Here is a 22,181-nt window from a genome sequence, read left to right as displayed (position 1 = left end):
CTCCTCCATGTCTCCATTAGAGGCCTGACTCTCTTTCTGGCTGCCTTTTATCGTCTCTCCTCCCTGTATGGCTCCACCCCAGGCCATTCCAGGAAGTCTATATTAACTAGTGCACTGCAGGTCTGCTTTGCTGTTCAACTTCATTTGTTTGCTTGTGTTCCTGTCTGCCATGTGCTACGTCTACCTTGCTGTGTACCGATCTTTGGCTCGTCTCTGACTACTCCTGTTTGCCTGTAACCCTGACCTTTGGCCTGTCTCTTGGTTACCCTCGCCTGCCTGTTTGCCCGACCTTGGCTTACCCATCACTATCCCTTGTGTCCTGAGTGGCTGCTTCCCCTCTTCCTACGGAGCGTGACCTGGGGGACTCCAGGGGCCGCGACCTGGGTTCAGCTGCAGCGAAGGCCATCCTCACCATTAGAGGCTCTGGTGAACACCTGCTGGGCCTTAGAATCCGCGCCCTGGGGAATCTTGGGCTCACGTTTCCTGTCCATCCGCAGCAGTCAGCTATTGGGTTCACTACCTTGTGGTGCACCCTTGTCCCCAACAGGGTGCAGTTGTCACCTGGCCACCGGTGACCTGACAATGAGGGGGCCAGCAGCGTCTGTGTCCACAGGCAAAGGTGGATGTGGTCTGTCCTCAGGCAGGGCACATTTGTCTGTGTTTAGTGATTTTGCCTGTGCTATCCAGCCACATCATGCGGAGGAGGTCTTGGACTGGCTTACTAAACTATCCTCATCCTCTATGACCCAAGCTGACACTAGTGTGCAGTCTACCGCAGCTGCCAGGGTGGCTTATTCTGCCTTCTTGTCCACAGCTACTCCTGCCATAGCCCCAGCATCATGCATGGAGGAGTCAGCTGAATTATTTGAACACAGCGTAAGCCACTTGCTTCATGAGGATGCACAGACATTACTTGATTCTGATGTTGATTCTAAAGTGGGAGAAGTGAGGAACATAAGCCTACAGAGAGGGAAGAACACTTATAAACAACAAATTAGCAGTCATGTTCCCCCAGCTGCAGCGTATTACAAAGCTGGCTCCAGTGATGATGAGAATGGAGGGGATGATGATGAGGTCACTGATGCGACTTGGGTGTCGGATAGAGCAGAGGAGGAAAGTGAGGGGGAGAAACAACCCCAACAAGGCAGGATGTCCTCCAGAGGCAGCCATCATGGAAGAGTAGAGAGCAGCCACCCTATTCCTTCAGATTTTGGAGTGGATATCTCTACTGGCCCAATTCTCACAGCTCAGCTGTGTGGGCATTTTTTATCACATATGCAACCGCTCACAATTTTGCAATCTCTGCCTGCAAGAAGATCAAGTGTGGCAAAAACACCAACCATTTGGGTACCACATGACAAGGCATTTAACATCCCACCACTCAGCCAGTTGGCAAGAGCACTTGAAAGCCACACAGGGACACAATTCTTCTCCTCACTCCTCCACACTTTCATGTCTACCCCCACTATATCTTATGACCCCTCAGCAGCCTCCACTGACAGGGATGATGGTATAGCAAAGGGTGTCACAGGTCCTTGCAACACATCTGCCAAGAGTATAACAGAGAAATGTTTTCTGCTCCAGCTGCTGCAGCAAAAAAAAAAAAAAAAAAATTCACTGCCACCAACACGCCCAGCATCTAAATTCCAGCTTGTTCAAATCTCTGGGTTTACAACTCCTGCCTTTCGGTCTGGTGGATTTCGCCCCTTCTATTAATTTGTAGAATGTGCTGTACCACAATAGCAGGTTCCCAGTCGCTATTTCTTTGCACGTAATGCCATTCCAGCTCTGTACCATCATGTGAAAGGCAATGTTTTGGTATCGCTGGGCAAGGCACTCAGCCACAAGGTCCGCATTACTGCTAACACGTGGTCCAGCAAGCATGGCTTGGAACTATACATTTAGTTCACAGCATACTGAGTAACTCTGCTTGCAACTAGGAAGGATGACGGACAGGGCTCAGTGTCGTGGCTTGTTTTGCCGGCACGTCTCCATATACAGTATCTCACAAAAATGAGTACACCCCTCACATTTTTGTGAAAATTGTATTATATATTTTCATGTGACAAAACTGAAGAAATTACACTTTGCTACAATGTAAAGTAGTGAGTGTACAGTTTGTACAACAGGGTACATTTGCTGTGCCCTCAAAATAACTCAACACACAGCCATTAATGTCTAAACCCCTAAGTAAAAATTTCCAAATTGGGCCCAAAAAGCCATCTTCCCTCACCGCTCTCTTGTGACTCATTAGTGTTACAAGGTCTCAGGTGTGAATAGGGAGCAGGTGTGTTAAATTTGGTATTATCGCTCTCACTTTCTCATACTGGTCAGTAGGAAGTTCAACATGGCACCTCATGGCAAAGAGCTCACTGAGGATCTGAAAAAAAAAAAAACTGTTGCCTACATAAAGATTGCCTAGGCCAGTAATGGCAAACGTTGGCACCCCAGATGTTTTGGAACTACATTTCCCATGATGCTCATGCACTCTGCAGTGTAGGTGTGAATCATGGGAAATGTAGTTCCAAAACATCTGGGGTTCCAAGGTTTGCCATTACTGGCCTAGGCTATAAGCAGAGTGCCAAGACCCTGAAACTGAGCTGCAGCACGGTGGACAAGACCACACAGTGGTTTAACAAGACAGGTTCAACTCTGAACAGGCTTTGCCTTGGTCGACCAAAGAAGTTGAGCGCACATACTTAGCGTCATATCCAGAGCTCATCTTTGGGAAATAGACGCATGAGTGCTGCCAGCATTGCTGTAGAGGTTGAAAGGGTTTGGTTCAAATGGTGTCAAGCATGTGTGGCGGCAACCGGTTGAGGAGTACAAAGGCAAGTGTGTCTTGCTTACAGTCAAGCATGGTGGTGGGAGTGTCATGGTCTGGGCCTGAGGGTAAAGGTGATGGACTGGCCAAGCATGTCTCCAGACCTAAACCCTATTGAGCATCTGTGGGACATCTTCAAACAGAAGGTGGAGGAGCGCAAGGTCTCTAACATCCACCAGCTCCGTGATGTCGACATGGAGGAGTGGAAGAGGACTCCAGTGGCAATCTGTGATGCTCTGGAGAACTCCATGCCAAAGAGGGTTAGGGCAGTGCTGGAAAATAATGGTGGCCACACAAAATATTGACACTTTGGGCCCCATTTAGACATTATCACTTAGGGGTGTACTCATTTTGTTGCCAGCGGTTTAGACATGAATGGCTGTGTATGGAGTTATTTTGAGGAGACAGCAAATTTACACTGTTATCCAAGCTGTACACTCACTACTTTACATTGTAGTAAAGTGTAATTTCTTCAGTGTTGTCACATGAAAAGATTTAATTAAAATATATACAAAAATGTGAGGGGTGTACTCACTTTTGTGAGATACTGTAGCTGGTGGAGATGATGCGAGATCTGTCAGCTCCACCCCCTCCTCCTCCATGCCTTTCTCTGCAGGATTGTCCTATGAACTACCAGTACCCCCTAAGCGTTCAAGGTGCCATTCAACGAGTCATGCTAAAAAATGCCATGCAGTGCTTCAGCTAGTCTGTCTAGGGCACAGGAGCCACATTAGAGCGGAGATTTTTTCAGCTCTGCAGGGGCAGGCCCAGAGTTGGTTCACGCCATGGAAGCTTGAGCCAGGAATGGTGGTGTGCAATAATGGCACTAACCTTCTGTCCACCCTTCGACAGGGAAAGTTGACACATGTGCACACCCTCAGTTTGGTGGTGTAGCGTTTCCTAAACAGGTACCTAGGTTTGCAAGATCTTCTAAAAGTGGCCAAAAGAGTCGGTATCCATTTCAGGCAGTCATACACAGCCAGTATTCGGTTGGCTGAAATTCAGCGGGAATTCCACCTGCCTGTAAACCGCCTGATTTGTGACATGCCCACTAGGTGAAACTCAACTTTGGCAATGATGCATTGGCTGCACATGTAAGTATGGCACAAGGACAGCTTTGGGGCAGCTCAGGATTTTTTCCCCACGCCACTGGCTGATGATAAAGGAAGCGTGAACTGTACTGTCACCATTTGAGGAGGCGACAAGGATGGTGAGCCTTGACAATGCATGCATCAGTGACACAATCCCTCTTGTGTTCCTGCTGAAGCACAGTCTGTTTGGCATTATGGACAGGACACTGGAGGCAGAGCAGCGGGAGGAAGAGGAGGACTTCCTTTCCTCTCAAGGCCTGCTATATGCAGACACCATTCTTGCAACACCACAGAACACAAGAGGGAGGAGAAGGACACTGGCAGTTTTGGAGGCATAGAAGCAGAGGAAGACATATGTCAAACCTTAACAGATGTTTTTCAGTCCCCAGAAACCTTGGGAGTGGTATGTGGCTGGAAGGAGGCTGTTCCAGATACTGTAATCCTCAGTGACCCTGAGGACTCTGCTTCTCATGCCTCCACATACTTACGGTGCATGGGCTACCTTATTCTTCAAAGCCTGGGAGAGGAATCGAGAATTTGTGGCCTCACGGATAAAGGATCACTATTGGTTGGCAGCACTCCTTGACCACAGTTACAGGGGGAAAGTCTCGGAACTTATCCTGCCCTCGCAGAAGCAGCACAGGATGAAATATCTTGAGGACACCTTAAAGAGGAGTTTATGTAACGCATTTCCAGACTCTGGTAGGTTAAAGGCTCATGGAAAAGCTAGTTTTGAGGCTTCTGTTGGTCAAAGGAGAAGCGTCTCAGTGATGCATTTCATAATTTAGTCCTCGGCGCCCAGGGCTGTCAGCTTCAAGATCCTATCAACGGCATCTACATCATATGGTGAAAGATTATCTAGGACTGAAAACAGACTTGGAGAGCTTTCCAGTAGACGATCCACTGGGTATTTGAGTCATGAGAATAGACCACTGGCCATAACTTGTCCAGTATGCAATTGAGCTGCTGGGCTGCCCTGCATCCAGCATGCTTTCTGAACAGGCATTCAGTGCTGCCAGAGGTTTTGTGACATGTAAAAGAGAGCATCTGTCCACAGACTTCATTGACCTACTGACATTTGTCAAGCAGCTATCAAGCCCCTGATGCCGATATCGCTGATTAAGTGGTATTGGGATCTCAAATCTCTGCAAGACTCTCTAGGCTGCCTAGCTTTGTGAGTGTTGATTTTATCTTTATGTTTTTAATATAGGTTTCATGGGCACAATTGACACCCAAGGACCAATTTTTATGCACCTGTTTGACAGGTGCATTAAATTTAAATTTTTTACAGCAAGGCCAATTCTTGCTTTGAAGAGTACCTCAATAGGGTTATGGTGTGAAGGCACCACCAACACCTAAAGCCCAAATTTTCCACACCTGTTACTTCTATACAAAGTCTGTGACCGAGACACCAGACTTTGCCTTACAATTTTTTTTTAATCTTGACCTGAGTGTACTATAATTTGGCTTCTTCACATGGCTTTCTCACTTTGGTGCAAAACTTTATTTCCATCCAATGTCTGCCAAAGAGATTACACCAGAATTTATTAAAAAAATCTCTATTCTTGTTCCGATTGCACTAAATCAGACTGGCTCCCCAAGGCAGCTGCAGGCTTCATTCAAAAAAATGTTTTCAGCTGCCAATGCACTCTCATATAAAAACAATTATACGGGCTGTTGATCCACTTGTTTGTTTTTACAGGGGGGGGGGGGTCCCTGGCAATCACTATGACCTTCAGAGGCCAGGAGCGAGGTCATGACATCATTTCAGGCCCTGGCAGATGTAAACACTGCCATTTTTTTAGCTGGAGAGCCCAAGATTGCTTTTTTTTCTCTTTATCTTTTCTTATATCTTTCCAACCTAGAGGAGACCCCCAGATCTCTCCATAAAAAGGACCCATCATGCCCCATTCCTATTACAAGGGCATGTTTACATTCCTTGTAATAGGAATAAAAGTGATCAAAAAATAAATAAATAAATAACGGGAAAGTGTAAAAAAAAAAATAAATAAAAATGTTTAAAGTGCCCCCGTCCCTGTGTGCATATGTACGTCATACCTGCATATGTAAACAGTGTTTAAACCAAACGTGAGGTTTTGTCGCAAGTGTTAAGAGAGACAGCAATAATTCTAGCGCAAGACCTCCTCCGTAACTCTAAACTGGTAACCTGTAAAAATTTCTAAAGCGTAGCCTAAGTACCTGAGTTTGGCGCCATTCCACGACCGTGCACAATTTTAAAGCATTTTAGGTATCTATTCTCTCAATGTAACATCATCTTTCACATTATACAACAAAAATCGGGCTAACTTTTAATGTTTTTTTTTATTTTTCTTATTCATGAAAGGTTTTTTTTCCTGCAAAAAAATTGCTTTTAAAAAATTGCTGCGCAAATACCACGTGACATAAAAAATTGCAATGACCGCCATTTTATTTCCTAGGGTCCCTGCTAAAAAAACATATATAATGTTTGGGGGTTCTGAGTAATTTTCTAGCACAAAAATGATTTTTACATGTAGGAAAGCAGTGCCAGAGTAGGCTTGGGCTGGAAGTGGTTAAAAGCACTGCTCCTTTAAAAAATGTTTTTTTTTTTGCATTGGTACACGTCTCCCAGGGCAGTAACTGGGCCCCCATACTGTTTTTATGGCCAATAACATGCATATAAGACTTCAAAATGGGGACTTTTGATTTTTCAAGTTCTGGTCCCATGGACTTCAATGGGGTTCACCGTTTGGGTCCAGACTTTTGCAAGGTTCGAGAGTTCTGGCTCAAACCAGACGGGGGGGGGGTGTTCAGCCCACCTCTATGAGTGAGTATGAACAGCATGTAATATAGCATTTATTGATGGTTTTTAATTTATAATGTGGGTTTAGTAACACTTTAACTCTGTCATTCAAAAGATAATGTAAACCCCAACCAGAGCCTTGGAATTGAAATAATGTAATAATAGTAGGAAGAAATATGCCCAAAAATGTGCCTTTTCTTAATCAGAAAAATTGAAAATATGACACTAGTAGAAGACAGTGGTGGCTGGTAAAGTTTTAAGATGGTGGGGCGCTGACCTGGCCTTTTTGGCCCCTCCCACTTATCATAAGCCCCACCCCTTATAGATTCCACCCACTCTGTCCACTGTATTCCTCTTTCTTCCACCCATAGTGTATAGTATAGTCATAGTGTATAGTATAGTGTAATACCATACATTATACTATATACACTAGTATATACTATATACACTATATACTATACTACAGTGCCTTGCAAAAGTATTCACCCCCTTGACTTGTTACCTATTTTGTTACATAACAGCCTTAAGTTCAATGTTTTGCTAATCTGAATTTTATGTGATGAATCAGAACACAATAGTCTAAGTTGGTGAAGTGAAATGAGAAAAATATATACCTAAAACTATTTTTTAGAAATAGAAAACAGAAAATTGGCATGTGCGTATGTATTCACCCCCTTTGTTATGAAGCCCATAAAAAGTTCTGGTGCAACCAATTACCTTCATAAGTCACATAATTTGTGAAATGATGTCCAGCTGTGTGCAATCTATGTGTCACATGATCTGTCATTACATATAAACACCTTTTTTGAAAGGCCCCAGAGGCTGCAACACCTAAGCAAGAGGCACCACTAACCAAATACTCCCATGAAGACCAAGGAACTCTACAAATAAGTAAGGGACAATGTTGTTGAGAAGTACAAGTCAGGGTTAGGTTATAAAAAAATATCCAAATCTTTCAAGATCCCCAGGAGCACCATCAAATCTATCATAGCCAAATGGAAAGAACATGGCCCAACAGCAAACCTGCCAAGAGACGGCGGCCCACCAAAACTCACGGACCGGTCAAGGAGGGCATCAATCAGAGAGGCAGCACAGAGACCTAAGGTAACCCTGGAGGAGCTGCAGAGTTCCACAGCAAAGACTGGAGTATCTGTACATAGGACAGCAATAAGCCGTATGTTCCATAGAGTTGGGCTTTATGGAGTGGCCAGAAGAAAGCCATTACTTTCAGCAAAAAACAAAATGGCAAGTTTTGAGTTTGCGAAAAGGCATGTGGGAGACTCCCAAAATGTATGAAGGAAGATTCTCTGGTCTGATGAGACTAAAATTGAACTTGTCGGCCATCAAAGAAAACGCTCTGTCTGGCGCAAACCCAACACATCACATCACTCAAAGAACACCATCCCCACAGTGAAACATGGTGGTGGCAGCATCATGCTGTGGGGATGTTTTTCAGCAGCCAGGACTTGGAAACTGGTCAGAGTTGAGGGAAAGATGGATGGTGCTAAATATAGGGATATTCTTGAGCAAAACCTGTACCACTCTGTGCGTGATTTGAGGTTAGGATGGAGGTTCACCTTCCAGCAGGACAATGACCCCAAACACACTGCTAAAGCAACACTTGAGTGGTTTAAGGGGAAACATGTAAATGTGTTGGGATGGCCCAGTCAAAGCCCAGACCTCAATCCAATAGAAAATATGTTGTCAGACTTAAAAATTGTTGTTCACAAGCGCAAACCATCCAACTTGAAGGAGCTGGAGCAGTTTTGCAAGGAGGAATGGGCAAAAATCCCAGTGGTAAGATGTGGCAAGCTCAAGAGAGTTATCCAAAACGACTTGGAGCTGTGATTGCTGCAAAAGGTGGCTCTACAAAATATTGACGTTTACTTTTTCTTTTATTTAGTCCTATTTGTTGTTTGCTTCACAATAAAAAAAAAAAAAAAAAAAAAAACATCTTCAAAGTTGTGGTCATGTTCTGTAAATTAAATGATGCAAATCCTCAAGCAATCCATGTTAATTCCAGGTTGTGAGGCTACAAAACACGAAAAATGCCAAGGGGGGTGAATACTTTTACAAGGCACTGTATATACACTAGATCTGCATGATTGTTATAAAATCGCGATCTCGATTCACCCCCCCCTCACGCTCTTAAAACGGCATTTCCTCGATTCCCACACAGACCGCTCTCTGCTCACTCACAGCTGTCAAAAAAAAGAGCCTCCGGCAAATGTTTATCAGCATTGCTAAGGCTTGAGATAACTATAAACACAATGCTTTACACCAGTGGTGTCCAAACTTTTTTCAAAGGGGGCCAGATTTGATGAAGTGAACGTGCGTGAGGGCCGACCATTTTGCCTGACATTTGAACCATTAAAATTAAATACACACACACACATATATATATATATATATATATAAGCATCAGTACTTTATGAATAAAATCACACTTACTGAAACAGGCAGTAGGATTGTAGAAGTAACACCTCCTCGGTCAGCTCACATACATACACACATACATACATACATACATACATACATACACACGCATACATACATACATACACACACACACATACATACACACATACACACACACACACATACATACACACACACACACACATACATACATACATGCATACATACATACACACACACATACAAACATACACACACATACATACACACACACATATCACACTTACAGAAACAGGCAGTAGGATTGTAGAAGTGACATCTCCTAGGTCAACTCCACAGGATCCTTGGTCGGCTCCTACAGGTGGCTGTGTGCGGTGAAGGAGAGAAGGCATTCTGCACTCACGCACAGTCGTGGGCGGCGCCGGGCAGATAGAGCTGAGCGGGGGGCGTAGTGGGACTCGGGAGCAGCCGAGCTGCCGAGGGAGGCCATAGGCCCCGAGCCATCGAATCAGCATCGGGGCGGGGATGTGAGGAGGCATTGACAAAAGGCATTGACAAAAGTCAGCAGTGTCTCAGGGGGCCGTACAAAACTAAAGGACGGGCCAAAACTGGCCCGCGGGCCGGACTTTGGACATGACTGCTTTACACTGTATCATTTCGTTCTTTTAAATCAAAGGAATGAACTTCCATCTGTAAATGAAGTCAGTTTGACCTCTAAGGCTCCATTCACACCTGATCGTATCGTTTTCGGGGGGGTTTTTTTGGGCTTTTTTCAGGCACTTTTTTAGGCGTTTTTTCTGGGGGGTTTTAGGCATTTTTTGCAATCATTGACATCTAACAAAAACATTTGTAATCTGCCAAACAAGAAGCTCATGTACTTTTTTGAGCTTCAGGCATTTTGTATCAGGCAACAAAATGCTCAGATGTGAACAGGGGCCATTGAAATGAATAGGATTTTGCTTGTTGGGCGTTTTGAGACTTCAAAGATGAGCGTTTTACGAGCTGAAATACACTCAGATGTAAACAGGGTCTTATAAACTAAGCCTTTTTCTGACACTTGTTGCTTACAAGTTAAAATCAGAATTTATATATATATAAAATGGCGGTCATTCCAATAATTTATGTCACACTGTATTTGCATAGCGGTCTTTCAAACGCAATTTTTTGGGAAAAAATACACTTTAATGAATAAAAAAACAAACTAAACAGTAAAGTTAGCCCAATTATTTTGTATAATGTGAAAGATAATGTTACGCCAAGAATCGTGAGGGAAAAAAAACATGATTCTCATTTTATCAAGAATCGTGCAGCTCTAATATTTTACAGTGCCTTGCGAAAGTATTCGGCCCCCTTGAACTTTTCGACCTTTTGCCACATTTCAGGCTTCAAACATAAAGATATAAAACTGTAATTTTTTTGTGAAGAATCAACAACAAGTGGGATACATCATGAAGTGGAACGAAATTTATTGGATATTTAAAACTTTTTAAACAAATAAAAAACTGAAAAAAATTGGGCGTGCAAAATTATTTAGCCCCTTAAGTTAATACTTTGTAGCGCCACCTTTTGCTGCGATTACAGCTGTAAGTCGCTTGGGGTATGTCTCTATCAGTTTTGCACATCGAGAGACTGAAATTTATGCCCATTCCTCCTTGCAAAACAGCTCGAGCTCAGTGAGGTTGGATGGAGAGCATTTGTGAACAGCAGTTTTCAGTTCTTTCCACAGATTCTCGATTGGATTCAGGTCTGGACTTTGACTTAGCCATTCTAACACCTGGATATGTTTATTTGTGAACCATTCCATTGTAGATTTTGCTTTATGTTTTGGATCATTATCTTGTTGGAATCTCAATTCTCCGTCCCAGTCTCAGGTCTTTTACAGACTCCATCAGGTTTTCTTCCAGAATGGTCCTGTATTTGGCTCCATCCATCTTCCCATCAATTTTAACCATCTTCCCTGTCCCTGCTGAAGAAAAGCAGGCCAAAACCATGATGCTGTCACCACCATGTTTGACAGTGGGGATGGTGTGTTCAGGGTGATGAGCTGTGTTGCTTTTACGCCAAACATAACGTTTTGCATTGTTGCCAAAAAGTTTGATTTTGGTTTCATCTGACCAGAGTACCTTCTTCCACATTTTTTGGTGTGTCTCCCAGGTGGCTTGTGGCAAACTTTAAACAACACTTTTTATGAATATCTTTAAGAAATGGCTTTCTTCTTGCCACTCTTCCATAAAGGCCAGATTTGTGCAGTATACGACTGATTGTTGTCTTATGGACAGAGTCTCCCACCTCAGCTGTAGATCTCTGCAGCTCATCCAGAGTGATCATGGGCCTCTTGGCTGCATCTCTTATCAGTCTTCTCCTTGTATGAGCTGAAAGTTTTGAGGGACGGCCAGGTCCTCGTAGATTTGCAGTGGTCTGATACTCCTTCCATTTCAATATTATAGCTTGCACAGTGCTCCTTGGGATGTTTAAAGCTTGGGAAATCTTTTTGTATCCAAATCCAGCTTTAAACTTCTCCACAACAGTATCTCGGACCTGCCGGTGTGTTCCTTGTTCTTCATGATGCTCTCTGCGCTTTAAACGGGCCTCTGAGACTATCACAGTGCAGGTGCATTTATATGGAGACTTGATTACACACAGGTGGATTCTATTTATCATCATTCGTCATTTAGGTCAACATTGGATCATTCAGAGATCCTCACTGAACTTCTGGAGAGAGTTTGCTGCACTGAAAGTAAAGGGGCTGAATAATTTTGCACGCCCAATTTTTCAGTTTTTTATTTGTTAACAAAGTTTGAAATATCCAATAAATTTAGTTCCACTTCATGATTGTGTCCCACTTATTGTTGATTCTTCACAAAAAATTACAGTTTTATATCTTTATGTTTGAAGCCTGAAATGTGGCAAAAGGTCGCAAAGTTCAAGGGGGCCGAATACTTTCGCAAAGCACTGTATATACCCTATACACTATAGGAGCTGACACTATACATAGTAATGAAGCTGCAACAGTATTATAAGAGAGGAGACAACTGTACTATATCACACTGAACTATATTAGTGGACCCTGCACCATTCTATATCACTCTTACCCTGATGGTGGCAGTGAGGGGTCAGGTAGTTCTCCTTCCTCCGGCATGATGGTGAACTGTTGCAGTGACAATATGCATTGCTCAGCAGACTCTCATCCCTGCTGTACAGTATGGCTTCCAGGTCCTCGCTGACTAAAAAAAAAGAAAAAACACCCTTGAACTCCATGCGCCCGGCGCCCCGCATGCGGATTGGGGGGCCGGACACATGGATAGGGGGGGGGGGGGAACCACTGCGCCCCCAATGCACCGGCCGCCACTGCTGCACAGGCATATCACAGGACAGACGGGGTGAAGCAGCTGTCACTTGGCGGGGCTGCCTGGGCTCCCCCTACTACAGACTGATGATGACACAGGCTCGTGACTCCTACCCTGAGAGCTGGACCTTCTGGATCTCCACCCTAGTTCAGGGAGCAAATTTGGGAGCTCAATAAGTAGGTCAGGTCGCCACATCGGCCCGTCCTAATGAGCTCCATTGAACGCAATAGGGGACTGCCAAGGAGCCAGTAAGTGTGGAGAAACAGTTTCTGTGTGTTTCTTAATGATTTTTAGGATAGACAGTCTGTTGCTAGGCAGGTTAGAAAGAAAATCATGATTAAACCTTTTTTTTTTCTAATCTACATAGCAACAGCAGATAGAGAGATCAAAATATATACAGTAGATATATACAAAGTTAAATACTAAACAGAAAAAAATGATTATATTGATTATTTTTTTCCCGCAAACTGGTGGGGGGCGCTGCCCCAGGAGCCCCTATGGACGAGCCTCCACTGGTAGAAGGTATATGAGCTAACAATTAGATCCTTTATGAGAGGTTACAGCCTATTTTTGGAAGGCCATCTGGAAAACAATCTTATTACACATCATTTACTTATGCACTCCGATTTAGAATATTGCCATGCATACATTTTCTACTGTGGTCAGAAAGATCTCATACAACACACTGACAAATCAGTAAATAATCATATAACATGCTCTGCAAGGGCTCAGCCTTACATTTATTGTTACTTCAGACCAAAAAACTTTGTAAAACACGTAAAACTCGTCTTTTGGAGAAAAAATAAAACACAATCATCTCCAATTTCTTTATATACATTAAAAAGTTTTCAAATTCTTTATATTTATTTATTTCTAAGTAGATACTGGCAATCATTTCCTTCTTTATAAGTACTAAGCGGCAGAGTATGCTTGTTAAATTCATATGATTAGCCCCAGTGTTGTAACAAGAGATAAACAGCTAGAAAAAGTAATGTGTCAATCAGGAAATTTCTATTCTGTACACAGTGTACAGAACACCTTAAGTTGCCATGGTTAAAAAGCAGTAACTTTAACATCTTTTTCCAATTTCAGTAAATTTTACTTGCCTGCTGACTGAATTGTAAAGTTAATTATAATAGAATTTCATTACAAAATGTATCAATTATGTATGCTATACAAAAGTTTAGCAAAAAAATGTTTGTATAGCTTACATTTATTGAGATTTTGGGTTATACTGCCACCTACAGGAGGATTTTGACACTGGAAAGTAAAAAAAACAACCAGCCTGGTTTAACCCCCTCCCATTCCCAGAATGCCCCAGTTTTTGCTAATGTGCTAGGAGGATGGATGCCTTTTCTCTGCTGAGAAAAGTTTAAACCTTTTTGTTAAACATTACTTTTTATTTTTTCTCAAGATTTTTTTATTCGGTCAAGACTTTACAACATGCTGGTTGAGGTAATCTCTTGCAGCTATCCAAAACAGCATATTCACTGCAGTAATGCAGAATTTCATGGGCCAATTTGCAATTTTGATTGTGGATTCTAACCCCAGAGGTTATAAGGGTACCTCAACGCCCATCATTATCTTATCTAACTGTAACTTTAGCAGTTTTAGCAACCTTTCAGCCTTCTGCTATATTGGATCCTACCCGATAAGCCTCAAAAAATCCTTGAAAAATTATTTTGCCCCTGAAGTGTCGCAGGCATCTGCCATAGCGAGATTATTTTAGCTCTTATTGATACGAAGCTTGTTGCCTTCACTTTTAAGATTTCTTCATTTAGAAGCTTGTCACTCTTACTACTCTAGGATCTCTTGGAGGCTTTAAGACTTTTCTGATGCACCAGCTCTAAGACCTGATAAACTATTCATATCTCCCAAAGGTTTTTCAACTCAGTATCCAATTGGAGGAGTTCTTTATTAGGAAGTAGTCAGTTTCCAACGTTGATTCAACAGGGTCACATTAAAAAAAAAGTGTTGATTCCTGTAGAGTATACAGCAGTATTTAGATAAATGTTTGGAGATTCTTTTAAAAACCTTGTTTTCTCTTACAGCTCCTGAATTGCAACCTTCCATTGCTAATATGTTAGTCTGTCAAATATTAGGGGGAAAAGGCATAAAAAGGCATACAGTTTGATTTAATTTCCATTCATGCAAATCCCCTATTTTATAGAGAGCCTAGAACTCATGCTGGCTGCCCTATGCAACTGCTTAAGACAGGCTAATGGATGTCTCCAGTCTCAATTTGCAAAATAGTTTCCTGTCAGTAAACATACAGTACCTCACAAAAGTGAGTACACGCTTCACATTTTTGTAAATATTTTTTATGATAACTTTTCATGTGACAACACTGAAGAAATGACGCTTTGCTAAAATGTAAAGTAGTGAGTGTACAGCTTGTAAAACAGTGGAAATTTGCTGTCCCCTCAAAATAATTTAACAAACAGCCATTAATGTCTAAACCGTTGGCAACAAAAGGGAGTACACCCCTAAGGGAAAATGTCCAAATTGGGCCCAAAGTGTCAATATTTTGTGTGGGCACCATTATTTTCCAGCACTGCCCTCTTGGGCATGGAGTTCACCAGAGCTTCACAGGTTGCCACTGGAGTCCTCCTCCACTCCTCCATGACGACATCACGGAGCTGGTGGATGTTAGAGACCTTGCTCTCCTCCACCTTCCGCTTAAAGATTCCTCACAGATGCTCAATAGGGTTTAGGTCTGGAGACATGCTTGGCCAGTCCATCACCTTCTTTAGCAAGGCAGTGGTTGTCTTGGAGGTGTGTTGGGGGTCATTATGTTGAAATACTGCCCTGCGGCCCAGTCTCCGAAGGGAGGGGATCATGCTCTGCTTCAGTATGTCACAGTACATGTTGGCTTTCATGGTTCCCTCAATGAACTGTAGCTCCCCAGTGCAGGCAGCACTTACGCAGTCCCAGACCATGACACTCCCATCACCATGCTTGACTGTAGGCAAGACACACTTGTCTTTGTACTGTTATACAAGCTGTACACTCACTGCTTTACATTGTAGCAAAGTGTAATTTCTTCAGTGTTGTCACATGAAAAGATATAATAAAATATTTGAGGGGTGTACTCACTTTTGTGAGATACTGTATGGAGAATTCTTTGGTTGAAATTTTGGGCTGCAGAACAGGCATCTAAAAAGTATCTTCTGAGCATGCCCTTCAAGGGAAAATGTAGCTTAAAAACTGCATTAGACACTCTCATTAGAGATGTCACTGGGGTTAAGAGTACTCATCCACCCCAGCAGAAGAAGCCTAGGCATTTAAAAAACTGCTATTTGTACCTATTAGGGATATTTCAATTTCTACCTTTACTTACAAGGTTGCTTTCCTTTTCGCCATCAGCTCTGAGATGTGCGTGTCTAACACACAGATGTCTGGTCTTGTATAGGGACAAGTTGCTGTTAAGGCCTAGAGCCTCTTTCCTTTGCAAGGTGGATTCCCCTCAGCCAAAACATTGTGCTTCCACCCCTCTGTCTGGCTCTAGTACATTGTCTGGATGTATAGTAGGTCATGCTTTATGAGTTCCCCTTGTAGCCACTGCTTCTATTAGGAAAACAGAGCCTAATTTTGTCATCCCACATCGATTAGTGTTCAAACCTATGGTCTTAAAGATTAGGTTCTACCCTTTCCTATCAAAGCACACTCTACTAGATCTGTCAGTGGACTGATTTTGAAGGTCTCAAATGTTTCTGAATCCTGTGTCACTCAAGGAACAAGAAAGAAAATAAAATTTTTGTATTCATCAATAAATCCTTTTCTCAGCCTTCTTTGAGGGACATAGGTCCCACCCATTTGTGTTATAGTAGTACACTTGGTACTGCTTGTTACAAAACTGATGCATGCATGTAGTGGGATGGGTTATACTGGGCTAGTAACTGGTTTTTGTTTGCTAGTGTCTAGATCCTCCTGTAAGTGGCAGTATAACCCAAAAGTCTTTGATTCCTGTGTCTGTCAAACTCCAGAAAATAGATTCTACAGGTACAAAATATATATATATTTTTTTTTTCAAATATACCAGGATACAAAACAATTGAAAATTATTATTAGCCATGCTGGTAAAATTTGGAAAAAAGAATAGCAATGTCATCCAACACAACTAATCAAATTACTGTTTATTTTCTAATATGGACTAGACAAATAGCAGCTGGATTCTAATTTCTATCATTTGTCCTTTTTGTATTTTATTCATGACTTAAAACAAACAATAATTACACATTTATTGTAGGGGTGGTAACCATTGAAGAGAAATGTAAATTTTGGGCCAAAACTTATTTTAGGGAATTATTCTTTCATTATTTTTCAAAAACTGTTGAGAGTGCGTTTCCCTATGCACCAAACGCCACTGGTAAAAAACTTAACCTTTAGGCCCCTTTCACACAGCTCAGCGGGGGATCGATCCACTCTGTGTGCGGAGATGGAGGTGTCAGATCCCTGCTATCCTCTATGGGGGAATCGGATGAGAACGGACCGCCTGTCCGTTCTCATCCCATCCGATCCGCCAGACGGATGGAAAATAGGGTTTGCATCCGTCCGGATTTGAAGGACAGGATCCAATGTCAGCTGACATCCGATGCCCCATAGAGTTGCATGGGGGATCTGTTCAGATCCGCCTGAAAAACTGACAGGCAGATCTGAACAGTCCGGAAGTGTAAATGGGGCCTTATTAAGGCTTTTTTTTAAATTGTATATAAACAACTGTGTGTGTGTGTGTGTGTTTTTACTTCAAGAGAGACTTAGATTGAACAAGTGTTGATGGTCAGTAATTATCACAGGTGAAAAGAGCTCTGCTCTGCAAACTTGCACCTGTTCCTCCTCATCTGAGGGAGAAAGGAAAAAACCTATACAGGACCCCACTCTGCAACCAAAAAAAGGGGGGAGGGAGGCATTTTCCCTGCAAAGAAAAAAGCTAGAACTAAGAGGTGCAAAAATGATCCACAAGGTGTGAAACCAATTGTATAAACAATGCCAACAACATAACAATGACCTCTATAATAATTGAGTAGTGTAGTTACCACACGATTTTCAGGATTCCTAAATGAGTTATACATTAGCCTGCTTCACTGACTTTACCCTATCTAATCAAAAGACAGTGGGACTGGCTACCCAAACTTCAGAGGTTGCTGGATAAATTGCTACAATAATCTGACTTGTTTCTAGGTTATGAATAAATAACTGGCATCCCTAGAACAATCTTTGAGTATAGAGATCTCAATAGTATTCCTATATATTGGTCTCCAAATCTGCCTATCAGGTAACCTCTCTCCTTCCAATAGGCTGGCTAAAGGTACCTATAGTACTCTGGAGTAACTCAACTCACTGTACCACTTCTGCACACTGACTGTTGATAGACTAAAAAAAAAAAAAAATAAGAGTACCTATAGTACTCTGGAATACCTCAATCCCTCTGTAATAGTCTTTAAAACCACCTTCCCATCCAGTAATCTCTCTATTAAATAGGCTGGTTTAAGCTCTGGAGTAACTAAATTGGTAAGTCTTACTACCTAGAACTACTGACCATCAACTACCAAAGCATAAATCAACCCCCACCCCCCTCCCCCATTAAACCATGTGTGAGAAACCCCAAAACAAAGGTGGCCCCAAAAACAAAAGGAAACCTTACATGATTCACTCAATTAAGAGCTTTGTCAGGGGTGTTAAAATAAAAATATAAGGACTACCAACATAAAGTGTGAAAGAAAAATAAAGGTGGAATAAACTATCCAACTACATCTATTTTTAATATTTTGCCAAGATAGTCACCACTCTGGCAGCACATACTTTTGTATTATCGCCGTTTAGTGGAGGGAAGACAGAAGGCAGGTTCTCCAAATGGGAAAAAGGTGAGTATATGGAAGTATTTATGAGCAGGACTTAAAGACAAAAAATATCCGTGTAAAAGGGGCCCATACCCCTAATAATAGTATACCAACAAAGATAGAAAAAGATGGGGCTTTACGGGCTATTGGGAGGAGAACGCTCAATCAAAACACAATATAACTAAAAATTATATTTATTTGTACATATTAAAATGTACATGGGAATGGTTACCCATATAGGACATAAACAACATTATTCATAAATTAAAAACTCGCATTGTAGAAATACTTCCCAGTGAGGGAATGCTGATAACTTAAATCAGATGGTGACGTGAGCTCTCTGATGGAACACGGTCTAAAGGGTCCCCAGCAAGCCGACGAGTTTCGCTCGAGGCTTCCTCAGGGCCAGAGAGACCTGGGCAGACCGATATTTCTGAAAGTCACATACAGTAATTAGTATACAATAAAACAACAAGTAGATTATATATACATCTATATCAATAATGTTGTGATGCTATTTTCAAGTTGCAATAGAACAAACAGCAACATTGTACTTTACATTGATCCTGGACCAATACTACCATCCTCGCATTTTGTCCTGCCTGCCATCACCTAAATCGCATTGGCTCAGTACAATGTTGCGGTTTGTTCTATTGCAACTTGAAAATAGCATCACAACATTATTGATATAGATGTTTATATAATCTACTTGTTGTTTTATTGTATACTATTACTGTATGTGAGTTGTAGAAATATCGGTCTGCCCAGGTCTCTCTGGCCCTGAGGAAGCCTCGAGTGAAACGCGTCAGATGGCTGGGGACCCTTTAGACCGTGTTCCATCAGAGACCTCACGTCATCATCTGATTTAAGTTATCAGCATTCCCTCACTGGGAAGTATTTCTACAATGCAAGTTTTTAATTTATGAATAATGTTGTTTATGTCCTACATGGGTAACCATTCCCATGTACATTTGAATATGTACAAATAAATATAATTTTTAGTTATATTGTGTTTCGATTGATCCGTCTCCTCCTAATAGCCCGTAAAGCCCCATCTTTTTCTATCTTTGTTGGTAGGACTTACACTTGTCATCTTAAAATGCTTCCATTGACCCATAGAAGTCCTCCTTCAGTCTGCCAACCTTTTTATTACCATGTTGGCTGCTCCATTCTCCACATCATCATCTCTGCCTCCTGTTATTTACTCAACCAGTACATACCAAAATAATATAACATATTTGAGGTGTCCAGACACACACTACAGAACACTACTTATGCACAAATGGCAGATATATAAAGCCCTCATTCAGCCCATGTGGAGAGCGTGAGTTGAGGTGAAATATCCATCCTCAGTTTTTAAACAGGATTTTATCAAAATCAAATTTTTTTTCGGCCCAAGATGAGGTTGTTTAATGATCCATAACTTTAAACAATCTGGTTTACCTCCATGCATTTGCCACATGTGCCTTGTTTTAGGTCTATCCTTCTTTAACAGTGTGCATTTACATGCTCCAGGGCACAACGCCTGAACTGGCGAATTGTCTTCCCCACATATATAAGTGAGCATGGATATTTCACAGCATATATCACACCTTCTGAGGTACAATTCTCCTACAATTCATCCTTGGGGTTCACATTTTTTTGTTGTAGGTATGTAGGAACAGGTCTTACAATGCCCATACTTACAACCCCATCCGATTTTCCGGTACCCATGTGGGTTTTTTTCGTTGTACAGTAGCATTTTCCAAATGGATGTGCGCGAGAATATCTCTCAGATTTCTCCCCCTTTTATATGTGATCATGGAGTTTCTTGGAAGGATCTTTGATAAATCTTTATCTTCATGTAACATGCTCCAATAGCATTTAATGATGTTAAAGATCTGGCCTGATTGATTTGAATATGTTCCAATTATACGCACCCCTTCTTGGGTCTTGATTCTTTTCTGTTTGTGACCGAGAAGAGATTCCCTGGGGATATCTTTTACTTTGGCAAAGGGAACCTTTTTAGATCAGATACTATATAACTCCTTTTCCCGAAAATGTTCCACTAGTTGCAGACTCTCCGTACGAAATGCTGCCTCAGTGGAACAGTTTCTCTTCGCCCACATAATCTGTCCAGTGGGGATACCTCACTTTAGAGATGTGGAGTAATGACTGCCCCAATAAAGCAGGTTATTGGTTGAAGAGGGTTTCTGGTAAATTGTTGTACTAATGATTCAATTTTAAACCCATGTAATTTTGAGATCCAGGAATTTGATACATTCATACTAAATCTCACTCGTAGTACATCCCAATATTGTTCTCGTTTAAACGGGCTACAAACTCAGTAAAGCTGTATGACAGCAGCACTTTTCCTTCTTTCATGGTATTGTTAAATATAAGTAAGTTGTTTTATGGTTTTACAAACAAAAAATAAAAAAACCCTCTAAATCTTTGAATAGGGCATTTTATGGGAAACAACACCGTCATTGATGTGCTAAGAAGATATGGCTATGATGTACATCACACTCCTGCCGGGCGGTCAGTTACAAGGTAGGATACAAAATAATATGCTATCAAAGAGAAGATTATTATTAAAAGTATAAACAAAAAGATGAATAGATAAAAAAGTGTCTGAGAAAGCTTGTTAACTGCTCCTGCTGAGACAAAATTGAATTTTGATAATTTATTTAAAATGATTCCCAATGAGTTCTGATCTTGTTCATACCATCTTTTTAGTTGAAGAAATATACCACCTGTGTTCACCTGGTAGATCTTCACTTACCTAGTTAGCTATTCCATAATTAAAACATTTTCCAAAATAGTAAAATCTGACTTCTTGCCAGATCTATGCAATATGAGGATCTACCTAATAAATCTATTTAATTTTTTTATTGTCAGGCAGATCCTTATACAACTTAGTAGGGATGAGCTTCAGCAAACCCAGCCTGTTTGTGGCTTGGCGAGTGGGCAGACAAATTGTCTATACTTGGCCAGTTTCCCCACCCAATTCCCAAGCTGATGTAGCCAGAAGCCTGTTTAGCGACAATATCACTACCACCTTTAAATGACAGATTATTGCAGGTTTCTGTTTAAAATGGTAAGCAAGCCAGGAGGAATCCTGATTGACATCATTGACCGAATATGGCCATGACCATAATATTGGGTCAATGATATCACCCAGGTACCCTGGTGCTGTTCTTTACATTTTAGCAGTGCTGGGGAATTATTTGTGACAGAAGTTGTGGTGCCTATGCATTACGCCACAGGGTCAGGTGGCTTTCTCAGGGGGATTCATGGGGAAGCTCAGGGGGAAGTATGCACCCCTCTCTCATGCTAAACCATACCAGCCCAATGTCCTCACCATTGGAATGGTACATTGCAAGAAGGGAAGCCAAGCCCCTCCTTCTTGCAAGGCACCTTGTCGCTATGTTGCTAGAGACAAAGCATTCATCACAATATCCTGTCTCCCAAAAAGGATGTGGGGGTTTGCGGAGGGGACTTATCAGAACGCTAAAATCCCCCTTTAGAATCCCCTAAATATCTGCCCCCATCCCCAGGTGAATAAGGGGTATAACATACCTTATGTTACTCTTTCACAAAAAAAATGTAAATAGTATATAAAACACCCACACTGTCTCTTAAAAACAGAAAGAAAAAAAAATAATGTTCTCTAACGAATATCCACCGTCAATCATGTCTAAGGATGTGGATCCCATTTAATCCTGATGAGCAATGCCCAATGGGCCACTACAACGATGCTGTCCGGTTGCAACTACCATTGCAAATGACAGCTCACTGGCACTGCTGAAAAGTAAACACAGAGGCAGAGATCCCAGGTGATGCCATTGACCAAATAAGGGGATGTGTCATTTTGTAGCAATAGTAAACACTGGTTTT

At 41.8% G+C, this 22,181-nt stretch overlaps 1 protein-coding gene across 1 annotated transcript in view; it reads left to right on the top strand.

Annotated features, from left to right (window-relative positions):
* TRABD2A (TraB domain containing 2A) overlaps positions 1-22,181 on the top strand; it is a gene marked incomplete at its 5' end in the record, with an annotated part of 160,586 nt that overhangs the window by 115,004 nt on the left and 23,401 nt on the right. The window contains one exon of the mRNA XM_082261235.1: positions 20,744-20,834. Coding sequence (XP_082117361.1) covers positions 20,744-20,834 — 91 coding nt within the window. The remainder of the gene's footprint in view (positions 1-20,743; positions 20,835-22,181) is intronic.

Source organism: Pelophylax lessonae (assembly GCF_965119305.1).
Source record: "Pelophylax lessonae genome assembly, chromosome: 1".
In the NCBI taxonomy this organism is placed as follows: Eukaryota; Metazoa; Chordata; class Amphibia; order Anura; family Ranidae; genus Pelophylax; species Pelophylax lessonae.
This window is presented reverse-complemented; position numbering and strand designations above follow the sequence as displayed.